Raw genomic sequence first — 12500 nt, forward strand, 5'->3', positions numbered from 1 at the left:
AACTTCAGAGGTCTATTGGACAAGGGTGCACAGTGGTACTTGGACGTGTCTAAGATATTCTGGACCTAAAACACATCCTGCCACCACTACGACCGTAGCGTAACGTTACATGAGAAGTCCAGGAGTGAGTGAAGAGTCGTTTGTAACCATGGATACCTCCCAACCGTCCTGCTGGTTACACTTCATTTGTGCTGTACCATTTTGGTACCAACATCTTCATTTTTTTTTTTTTTAAGTATATATTTCGGGGCTTTTATTCCTTTAATGGGACCGGACAGTGTAGAGTGACAGGAAGCGAGTGGGAGAGAGAGTTAAATATATACATAATTCATCAAACTGAAAGCCGAGGTTTTCGACCACCGCTTCTTCACTCAGACCTTTGAACCCTATTACCCATTCACTTTCCCTTATACTGTAGATCCTTTTTACGAACCAGGAAGCGTTAGGTGGTAGGGATGTACTGTTGCACTCTAAATGATAGTCTTTTTTAAACAGGTATGTCAAAACAAAAAGATTTCAGAAAAAGATGGAAAGGTTCACACTCTGAAAAATGTTTAGACATAAGTCTTGGCTGGAAAAGGTTTTTACTGAAAAAAAGAACCAGGAAGCGTTAAAATGCTAACACTAAAAACTACAAGCTTCCACGTGACTACCACATTCCATAAACATCTAGCTTTTCTGCACTGAGATCAGCCTGATCTGTAATGGGTGTGTGTATTCTGTTATGTGGTGTGGTGTGTAATGTGGGGTGTGTGTGTGTGTGTGTGTGTGCGTGTGTGTTTTTCTGCACTGAGATCAGCCTGATCTGTAGTGCCACTGGCAGTCCAGTGAAGCTGAGCATCTTTGGGCGTTTTATGGGTCGTGTCGTCACAGCAACGCATCAAGGCTCCGTCACATTGCACACGCATTGCGCTGCGCTCACCGTTACGTTGCTCTTGGGTTGAGGTAATGTTCTAAAGATTGTTGCTGTGGTTACCGCTGGACTCGGCGCAAAAGACCTATGATTTACAGCACGACGGGGTGAAAGTTCAACATGTTTCAGCTTTGACCGCGGCATGCGCATGAGCTGCTTTTGCTGTGCACAGCGGCAGAGCCGTTCTTGCGTACGCACACGCAAGCCATAGAAAGTGATGGCGCATGTGCAATGTGATGGGCCTTTAGTGGTGCTGCATCACCAACACCACAGATGAGCAGCTGAACACACCGGCCATGACGTTGACATGCTTTAGGATGCTCCAGTTGGAATAGCAGTCTAGTGTAATTCAGTGTCATTTGATGCCATTTCCTTGATATTTTAAAGGAGGTTAAGCTTCCCCTGTAGTCTTAGAGCAATGAGTGTGTGTGATCTGTAATGGGTGTGTGTATTCTGTAATGTGGTGTGGTGTGTAGTAATGTGGTGTGTGTGTGTGTGTGTGTGTGTGTGTGTGTGTTCTGCAATGTTGTGGTGTGTATTCGGTGTCTCTTCTAGACTCAGGGGCCTCTGTGGGTGTGTGTGTGGCATCGCCATGGTGACCACGTCCAAGCGTTTGAGAGAGTTCTGAAGGGAGCGTGCGGCTGCCCAGCTGGTGGGACTGATGAGTGTTCTAATTAGGACCCGGCGTCTCAAACTAACTCACATCGCTCACACCGCCTGCTTCAGGACTCACACACACACCCTTGCCAAGTCCGTCACAGTTGAAATGTGTCTCTATTTCTCCAAGTGGAGCCAAAGTGACTGAGAGGACACGCTGATTGTTTTTTGTTGTTTTTCAAACAGCATCGCTGGCGTTTGGACCATGATGCTTTGCTCCGTAGAGGAGGTGTGGCTTCCCTCCCCCTAGTGCGTCCCACTCTGTCGTCCAAGTTGCTGAGTTCCGTAGTGTTCCACCGCTGTGCGGAACAGGAGCCATGCATCTGGGAGTAACCCCACGAGCCCTCGCCGTTAAACGTACGACCTGAGGCCTGTAGTCCTGCCGTACCCATAGTGCTCCTCTTAGTGCCCCACCCACCTAATCTAGCGAGAGAGGCAGCCGCACCAGCATCCGCTAGGACCCAGCCAGCTCAGCTCTACCCAACAGGATCCATTAGGACCCAGCCAGCTCAGCTCTACCCAACAGGATCCATTAGGACCCAGCCAGCTCAGCTCTACCCAACAGGATCCATTAGGACCCAGCCAGCTCAGCTCTACCCAACAGGATCCACTAGGATCCATTAGGATCCATTCAGCTCAGCTCTACCCAACAGCTCTACCCAACAGGATCCACTAGGACCCGGCCAGCTCAGCTCTACCCAACAGGATCCACTAGGACCCACTAGGACCCGGCCAGCTCAGCTCTACCCCTCAGAGAGACATGCAACACACCGTGCACACAGCTCCCATTCACCCCTCATACTCCAACATAATAACCCTTTTGCCCCTCATACTCCAACATAATAACCCTTTTGCCCCTCATACTCCAACATAATAACCCTTTTGCCCTAATACTCCAACATAATAACCCTTTTGCCCCTCATAATTAAACATAATAACCCTTTTGCCCCTCATACTCCAACATAATAACGACCCAATCCTCATACTCAAATATAACATTCCACCACCCCCCACAACCCACCAGCCCCGGCCTCCTTGTTGGGGGGCTGCTGGCTGTGTGTGGGGGGGGGGGCAGTGGGACTGTGATGAGGTGGTGGATTCCTGGAGGGGGGGTCTGGGGGGGCATGCAGAGGGATCTGCACTCACAAGCAGGAGCTACCAGGAGCGTGGAGCTCCAGGGACACACAGGCAAGTGGCAATGCGTTCACCACACACACAATCCAGAGTGGCAATGCGTTCCCCACACACACACACACACACACACACACACACACAGTCCAGAGTTAAAACATGCGGCTTTACTGACTCAGTCCCTCAAGGTCACTCAGTGTGTGAGCTGTTTCAGCACTTCAGTGTGGAGGGGGATGGAGAGAATGAAAGAAGACAGAGAGAAAGAGGGAGAGACAGGGGGAGGGGAGGATGAAAAAGAAAGGATGGATGGGGAGAGAGAGTTGCTGACATGGTCATTTATTTCTCCCCCATCAGGAGGTGTCAGGGGGGCGGCAGGTAAGACAAGGTCAACTGGCGTGTTCCAAACCCAACACTGACTCCAGACACACTCTTGGTACAGTATACTGCATCTGCAGGGCGCAACAGCACACTCTTGGTACAGTATACTGCATCTGCAGGGCGCAACAGCACACTCTTGGTACAGTATACTGCATCTGCAGGGCGCAACAGCACACTCTTGGTACAGTATACTGCATCTGCAGGGCGCAACAGCACACTCTTGGTACAGTATACTGCATCTGTATCTGCACAACAGCACACTCTTGGTACAGTATACTGTATCTGCACAACAGCACACTCTTGGTACAGTATACTGTATCTGCACAACAGCACACTCTTGGTACAGTATACTGCATCTGCACAACAGCACACTCTTGGTACAGTATACTGCATCTGCAGGACGCAACAGCACACTCTTGGTACAGTATACTGCATCTGCAGGGCGCAACAGCACACTCTTGGTACAGTATACTGCATTTGCAAGGCACAACAGCACACTCTTGGTACAGTATACTGCATCTGCACAACAGCACACTCTTGGTACAGTATACTGCATCTGCAGGGCGCAACAGCACACTCTTGGTACAGTATACTGCATCTGCACAACAGCACACTCTTGGTACAGTATACTGCATCTGCACAACAGCACACTCTTGGTACAGTATACTGCATCTGCATCTGCACAACAGTACACTCTTGGTACAGTATACTGCATCTGCAGGGCGCAACAGCACACTCTTGGTACAGTATACTGCATCTGCACAACAGCACACTCTTGGTACAGTATACTGCATCTGCACAACAGCACACTCTTGGTACAGTATACTGCATCTGCATCTGCACAACAGCACACTCTTGGTACAGTATACTGCATCTGCACAACAGCACACTCTTGGTACAGTATACTGCATCTGCATCTGCACAACAGCACACTCTTGGTACAGTATACTGCATCTGCAGGGCACAACAGCACTGCCACAGCATTCAGATGAGAGACTAGCTGCAATAGTCACGTTTATTAGGACGGGACCTAGAGAGACTAACTGCAATAGTCACGTTTATTAGGAGGGGACCTAGAGAGACTAGCTGCAATAGTCACGTTTATTAGGACGGGACCTAGAGAGACTAGCTGCAATAGTCAGGTTTATTAGGAGGGGACCTAGAGAGACTAGCTGCAATAGTCACGTTTATTAGGACGGGACCTAGAGAGACTAGCTGCAATAGTCACGTTTATTAGGACGGGACCAAGAGAGACTAGCTGCAATAGTCACGTTTATTAGGACGGGACCTAGAGAGACTAGCTGCAATAGTCACATTTATTAGGAGGGGACCTAGAGAGACTGGCTGCGATAGTCACGTTTATTAGGACGGGACCTAGAGAGAGACCAACTGCAATAGTCACGTTTATTAGGACGGGACCTAGAGAGACTAGCTGCAATAGTCACGTTTATTAGGACGGGACCTAGAGAGAGACTAGCTGCAATAGTCACGTTTATTAGGACGGGACCAAGAGAGAGACCAACTGCAATAGTCACGTTTATTAGGAGGGGACCTAGAGAGACTGGCTGCAATAGTCACGTACATGAGGAGGGGACCTAGAGAGAGACCAACTGCAATAGTCACGTTTACTAGGAGGGGACCTAGAGAGACTGGCTGCAATAGTCACGTACATGAGGAGGGGACCTAGAGAGAGACCAACTGCAATAGTCACAATAGTCACAATCTCTGATCTCTCAGTGAGTGCACTGGTGGTGCAGTGGCCTTATGAGCACCATCCCACTCTCACAGCCTGCTGGGATATAGAGACCACTGGAGGAAAGCAGCCTACTGCCACAATAACAAGGAGGAGAAGAAGACAAAGAAGAAGAGGAGGAAGAAGAAGAAGAAGAAGAATAATTATATTTCATCATATAATTCTTTTCACAAGAGTGACATCAGCCCTACAGGATATTGTTAAAGGAACATGCCATTTGGGGGGCATATAAGCGTATTTGCCTTTTCCCCTTGGGGATCAATAAAGTATCTATCTATCTATCTATCTATCTATCCATCTATCCATCTATCTATCTATCTATCTATCTATCTACCCTAGAGTTGGACAAGATGATTCATAGAGGATTCTTCCCTTTTCTGTGAGTGCAATAACCCAGCCTGACACTGTTAACTTAGCTTAGCACAATTCATTGGAAGTGGGTTAGACCAGTTAGCCTAGCTTAGCATAATTAACTGGAAGTGGGTTAGACCAGTTAGCCTAAAAGCTCTGTTTTCGCTACAGGCTAGCAACAAGCCCTTCTTAGCTTTGCTGCACACATACACACCCACTCTCATACACTCTCTCATACACACACACACACACACACACACACACACACAGACACTTGCCCTTACCTCCAAAGTAGGATCCGTCGGAGATCTTGGTCTCCTTGCTGCCCTTGGTGAGGACGCTGAGCACGCCGTGCTGGATGAAGTACATCTTCCTCCCCACCGTGCCCTCTCTGATGATGTAGTCGCCCGGCTGGAACACCTCGAACCGCAGCTTGGTCAGCATGGACGTCACAAAGTTGGGGTCCGCGTTAGCAAACAGGGGCATGGTGGCCACCAGCTTCCGACAGTTGAAACTAATGATCTCCTGTGAGATGAGAGACAGAGACAAAACGGGATAGAGAGAGAGAGAGAGAGAGAGAGAGAGAGAGAAAAGGAGGGATAGCGAGAGGGAGAGAAAGAGAGAAGGAGGGATAGGGATATGGAGAGATAAAGAGGAAGTGAGGGGCATTTTAACCATACTGTGTAAGTAGACCGCACTAAAACAATATGGAGCCCAGAACCTGAATGGCACTCAGGGCTCCAACAAACATCCACAGTGTTCTCTGAGGACTGACAAGTGCTCAGGAAAACGCCCTTGAGTACTGAGTGCTGAGGTCAACCCAACAGTAACACGTTCCCAGACAGAACTCGATCAGTGCCAAGGCCTTCGGACTGGTCATGGGGTCAGTGCGGCGGCCCCTGGGCTGTGCCCTTAAAGACTGTACGGAAGAAGAAAGAGCCTACACACACACACACACACACACACACACACACACACACACACATACACACACTCACACTCATGGGCTGTGCCATTAAAGACTGTAAACACTATATGGTCGTCGGGCCACTGGGCTGTGCCCTTAAAGACTGTAAGGAAGAAGAAACATCTTGCCTCTCGCAGCGGCTCATTCAACTCTCCCAGGATGCTCTCCTCGTCGAACATCTTGCCCTGGTAGCGGTGCTCGTAGTAGTCATGGATACGCTGCCGCATGTCCGCCGGAAGCTTGTGGAAGGACATGTACTGCTCCACCTGCTTGTACTGTACCAGGAGGTAAACAAACAAACACATGTTAGAGTCCAGGAGGTAAACAAACAAACACATGTTAGAGTCCAGGAGGTAAACAAACAAACACATGTTAGAGTCCAGGAGTAAACAAACAAACAAACACATGTTAGAGTCCAGGAGGTAAACAAACAAACACATGTTAGAGTCTGTGTTTCTCTGTTGCGACAGGACAGATGGAGTTTTCATTCTAAAATATATGTACATGTCATTATGAGGGTGAGGCTACAGGTGGGAGCTTGTTCTCAAGGTTAGGGGTTATACTAAGGTCAAGGTTACTGAAAATGTTACACCTACCACAGCAGGTTACAGGCTAACCAGCCCAGACACATGGGCCCTAACCAGCCACATGGGCCCTAACCAGACCAGACACATGAGCCTTAACCAGACCAGACACATGAGCCTTAAACAGCCACATGGGCCCTAACCAGCCCAGACACATGAGCCCTAACCAGACACATGGGCCCTAACCAGACCAGCCACATGGGCCCTAACCAGACACATGGGCCCTAACCAGCCACATGGGCCCTAACCAGACATGTGGGCCCTAACCAGCCACATGGGCCCTAACCAGACCAGGCACATGGGCCCTAACCAGACACATGGGCCCTAACCAGACCAGACACATGGGCCCTAACCAGACACATGGGCCCTAACCAGCCACATGGGCCCTAACCAGCCCAGACACATGGGCCCTAACCAGACACATGGGCCCTAACCAGCCACATGGGCCCTAACCAGACCAGACACATGGGCCCTAACCAGCCACATGGGCCCTAACCAGACACATGGGCCCTAACCAGACCAGACACATGGGCCCTAACCAGACACATGGGCCCTAACCAGACACATGGGCCCTAACCAGCGACATGGGTCCTAACCAGACCAGGCACATGGGCCCTAACCAGACCAGACACATGGGCCCTAACCAGACACAAGGGCCCTAACCAGACCAAACACATGGGCCCTAACCAGACATGTGGGCCCTAACCAGCCACATGGGCCCTAACCAGACACATGGGCCCTAACCAGCCACATGGGCCCTAACCAGACCAGACACATGAGCCCTAACCAGACACATGGGCCCTAACCAGCCACATGGGCCCAAACCAGACCAAACACATGGGCCCTAACCAGACACATGGGCCCTAACCAGCCACATGGGCCCTAACCAGACACATGGGCCCTAACCAGACACATGGGCCCTAACCAGCCACATGGGCCCTAACCAGACACATGGGCCCTAACCAGACCAGACACATGAGCCCTAACCAGACACATGGGCCCTAACCAGACACATGGGCCCTAACCAGACCAGACACATGGGCCCTAACCAGACACATGGGCCCTAACCAGACACATGGGCCCTAACCAGCGACATGGGCCCTAACCAGACCAGGCACATGGGCCTAACCAGACACATGGGCCCTAACCAGCCACATGGGCCCTAACCAGACCAGACACATGAGCCCTAACCAGACACATGGGCCCTAACCAGCCACATGGGCCCAAACCAGACCAAACACATGGGCCCTAACCAGACACATGGGCCCTAACCAGCCACATGGGCCCTAACCAGACACATGGGCCCTAACCAGACACATGGGCCCTAACCAGCCACATGGGCCCTAACCAGACACATGGGCCCTAACCAGACCAGACACATGAGCCCTAACCAGACACATGGGCCCTAACCAGACACATGGGCCCTAACCAGACCAGACACATGGGCCCTAACCAGACACATGGGCCCTAACCAGACACATGGGCCCTAACCAGCGACATGGGCCCTAACCAGACCAGGCACATGGGCCCTAACCAGACCAGACACATGGGCCCTAACCAGACACAAGGGCCCTAACCAGACCAAACACATGGGCCCTAACCAGACATGTGGGCCCTAACCAGCCACATGGGCCCTAACCAGACCAAACACATGGGCCCTAACCAGACACATGGGCCCTAACCAGACATGTGGGCCCTAACCAGACATGTGGGCCCTAACCAGACCAGACACATGGGTCCTAACCAGACACAAGGGCCCTAACCAGACCAAACACATGGGCCCTAACCAGCCACATGGGCCCTAACCAGACACATGGGCCCTAACCAGACACATGGGCCCTAACCAGCCCAGACACATGGGCCCTAACCAGACACAAGGGCCCTAACCAGACCAGACACATGGGCCCTAACCAGCCACATGGGCCCTAACCAGCCACATGGGCCCTAACCAGACCAGACACATGAGCCCTAACCAGACCAGACACATGGGCCCTAACCAGCCACATGGGCCCTAACCAGACACATGGGCCCTAACCAGCCACATGGGCCCAAACCAGACCAAACACATGGGCCCTAACCAGACACATGGGCCCTAACCAGTCACATGGGCCCTAACCAGACACATGGGCCCTAACCAGACCAGACACATGAGCCCTAACCAGCCCAGACACATGGGCCCTAACCAGACACATGGGCCCTAACCAGACACATGGGCCCTAACCAGACCAGCCACATGGGCCCTAACCAGACCAGACATATGGGCCCTAACCAACCATATGGGCCCTAACCAGACCAGCCACATGGGCCCTAACCAGCCCAGACACATGGGCCCTAACCAGACACATGGGCCCTAACCAGACCAGACACATGGGCCCCGCCTTGAGGTGCTGACCTCATGAAATAATTGTCACTAGTCAACATGTCAACTACTTCAGATATGCAAGCCCTTCATTTGACATCATGGTCTAGACAATGCACCCAGTCCAGCGCTCAGAGAACCCAATCCAGCGCTCAGAGAACCCAATCCAGCACTCAGAGAACCCAATCCAGCACTCAGAGAACCCAATCCAGCACTCAGAGAACCCAATCCAGCACTCAGAGAACCCAATCCTCCAATGGCCAGCACATGCTGCACTGTGCATTCATAATCAAGCACCTCAGAATCAGCACACCTTTGGGATGCATTCAGTAGCTCTAAATGGGACACACACACACACACACACACACACACACCACACACACACACACACACACACACACACCACACACAAACACACACACACACACACACACACACACACACACACACACACACACACACACACACACACACACACCACACACACACACACACGTAGCCTCTCCAGGCGGTTTGTCTGGGAGGGAAAGGGGAACACAGAGAACTGCTGCTAGCACAAGCACACCCTCCCTTTCACCCCCCCCCCCCCCCCCCTCTCTCTCTCTCTCTCGCTCTTTCTGTCTCTCTGCAGCTCTGCTCCTCCTCATCCTCCTCTCTACATTATCATTACACACACACACACACACACACACACAGAACCTCAATAACCATCAATGTGTTGCATCCACCTGGGTGAAGCACGGCAGACAACACCACCCATAACACACATACACTGAATACAACACCACCCATCACACACACAGGCCACATACAACACCCCCCCCACACACACACACACGCCACATACAACACTTCCCCCCCACACACACACCACATACAACATCAACCATCACATACTGTACACTCCACATACAACACTTCCCCCGACACACACACATCATACAACACCACCGATCACCCATACACACCTCATACAACACTTCCCCCCCCACACACACACCACATACAACACCCCCCCCCACACACACACACACTCCATATACAACACAACCCATCACACACACGCCACATATAACACCTCCCATCACACAAACACTCCACATACAACACCCCCACACACACACACACCACATACAACACCACCCATCACACACACACACTCCACATACAACACCTCCCCCCCACACACACACACCACATACAACACCACCCATCACACACACACTCCACAAACAACACCTCCCTCCCACACACACACACCACATACAACACCACCCATCACACACACACTCCACAAACACCTCCCTCCCACACACACACACCACATACAACACCACCCATCACACACACACTCCACAAACAACACCTCCCTCCCACACACACACACCACATACAACACCACCCATCACATACACACTCCACATACAACACCTCCCCCCACATTCACACGCCACATACAACACCACCCATCACACACACGCCACATCTAAATCACACCTCCCCCATATACACACACACCACAAATCAGATAAACCTCCCCCATCTCTGTCTTCCACCCATTCCCCTCCCTATCATTTCCACACACACACACACACACACACACACACACACACACACACACACACATCTTAACCCTAACTTCTATATGCTCTCTCTTTCTTTCTCTTTCTCTCGCACACACACACACACACACACACACACACACACACACACACACACACACACACACACACACACTCATCCTATCTATCTCTCCTTACACTCTCAGGCAGTGCTGGTGCTTGTGTGTGGTGCTGGTGCAAACCTGCTGGTTGATGTGCGACTTACTGGAGACAAACACTACTTTAATGCCACAGGCCAAAACTACATAATGCCACTTTAATGCCACAGGCCAAAACTACATAATGCCACTTTAATGCCACAGGCCAAAACTACATAATGCCACTTTAATGCTTCAGGCCAACCTACTGTATACTGAATAGGACACTGTTTTTTTACACATGGTAATACTGGTCTACCATCGATCTCAATCTCAATAATGTGCTGGTGCATAAATCTTTGTGTGTGTGTGTGGGTGTGTGTGTGTGTGTGTGTGTGTGTGTGTGTGTGCATGTGCGTGCGCATGTGCATGTATGTGTACGTGTGTGTGTGTGTGTGTGTGTGTGTGTGTGTGTAGCAGTGTGTGTGAGTGTGTGTGGAGAGCCAGTCATAAATGCAGATACTTTGGACCTACACAAAGCTGAGACGACATTCTGAAGACGTAGATCGGGATTATAATCAATACCAGGACGAGTTGGAGATCAATATTTCATTAGCTGATCGCAAACAGATGCCATGACAACAAAAGGTCAATTTGTTTCAATTATAGAAAGTGAAACCTTGCAAATGCAAATCATGTGAATGAGCACCTGGGGAGAGGAGAGACAGGTGGATATGGAACACACACACACACACACCTGGGGAGAGGAGAGACAGGTGGACATGGAACACACACATACACACACACCTGGGGAGGGGAGAGACAGGTGGATATGGAACAGTGTCATGCAGGTGTTGGCCGGGGTGGCCGTGCTCACTCCACCTTTGACAGAACAAAGCGTCGTTCACACCGAGAACGATAACTATAATGATAACTACACACAAATATCGCTCTCGTTAATATGAATAACGACATTCACACATAAACTATAATGACAACGACATGAAGAACTATATAGATGGTGATCACTCTCAGAGCAATTTTGAGAATGATAAAAAGCTAACAGGCAATCAGAACCCATCACATTTTAGCCATCACATTCATTAAAGGGAAAGCCTGCAACATTTTGCAGTTAATCAATTCGTTTCATACTGTTCTAAATGATTACAGTAAATGAGTCATTACCGGTCAAACAATGTTTTTTTCCACCGCCCTAGTGGTCTATAGCGGTAGAACCACGCTTGCAATTTCAGGAGCCCTCGGGCACGCACCCATGGTCCAGGAAGTCTCATGTGAGGTCTCGATCATGCTCATGAAGGCAGACTGACCGATTGAGCAGATTTGTAAAATATACACGCTAAAGCTGTGGGGGAAGCTCTGCAGAGAAATATGCAAGCATAAAACGAGCAAAAAACAAAAAGCGAAAGCGGCGATGAAATGGCCAAATCCTGTATAGTTTCCCTTTAACACGAGAGACTCTTCTTATCGTTGGTCAGTGTGAAGGCTTTCATCGTTATGGTTACAGTCATCGTTATGGTTATCTTTATCGTTCTTGGTGTGAATGGCGCTTCAGTTTGAGCAGTCTCTATCCCTCCCGCCTGAAGGGGGCGCTGTCTGTTCTAATCCATCTGGGCTACGCAACAGCTGATTGGCGGACTGATCTGCTGTTTGGCCTCTGGTCTGTTTAGCATGGAGTCTAAATCACTCT

At 50.3% G+C, this 12500-nt stretch overlaps 1 protein-coding gene across 1 annotated transcript in view; it reads right to left on the reverse strand.

The window, feature by feature from the left end:
* hcn4l (hyperpolarization activated cyclic nucleotide-gated potassium channel 4l) overlaps positions 1-12500 on the reverse strand; it is a 38482-nt gene that overhangs the window by 5127 nt on the left and 20855 nt on the right. The window contains exons 5-6 of the mRNA XM_062546527.1: positions 6279-6425; positions 5468-5708 (exon numbers count right to left, since the gene is read on the reverse strand). Coding sequence (XP_062402511.1) covers positions 5468-5708; positions 6279-6425 — 388 coding nt within the window. The remainder of the gene's footprint in view (positions 1-5467; positions 5709-6278; positions 6426-12500) is intronic.

This window comes from Sardina pilchardus, chromosome 10 (assembly GCF_963854185.1).
Source record: "Sardina pilchardus chromosome 10, fSarPil1.1, whole genome shotgun sequence".
NCBI lineage: Eukaryota > Metazoa > Chordata > Actinopteri > Clupeiformes > Clupeidae > Sardina > Sardina pilchardus.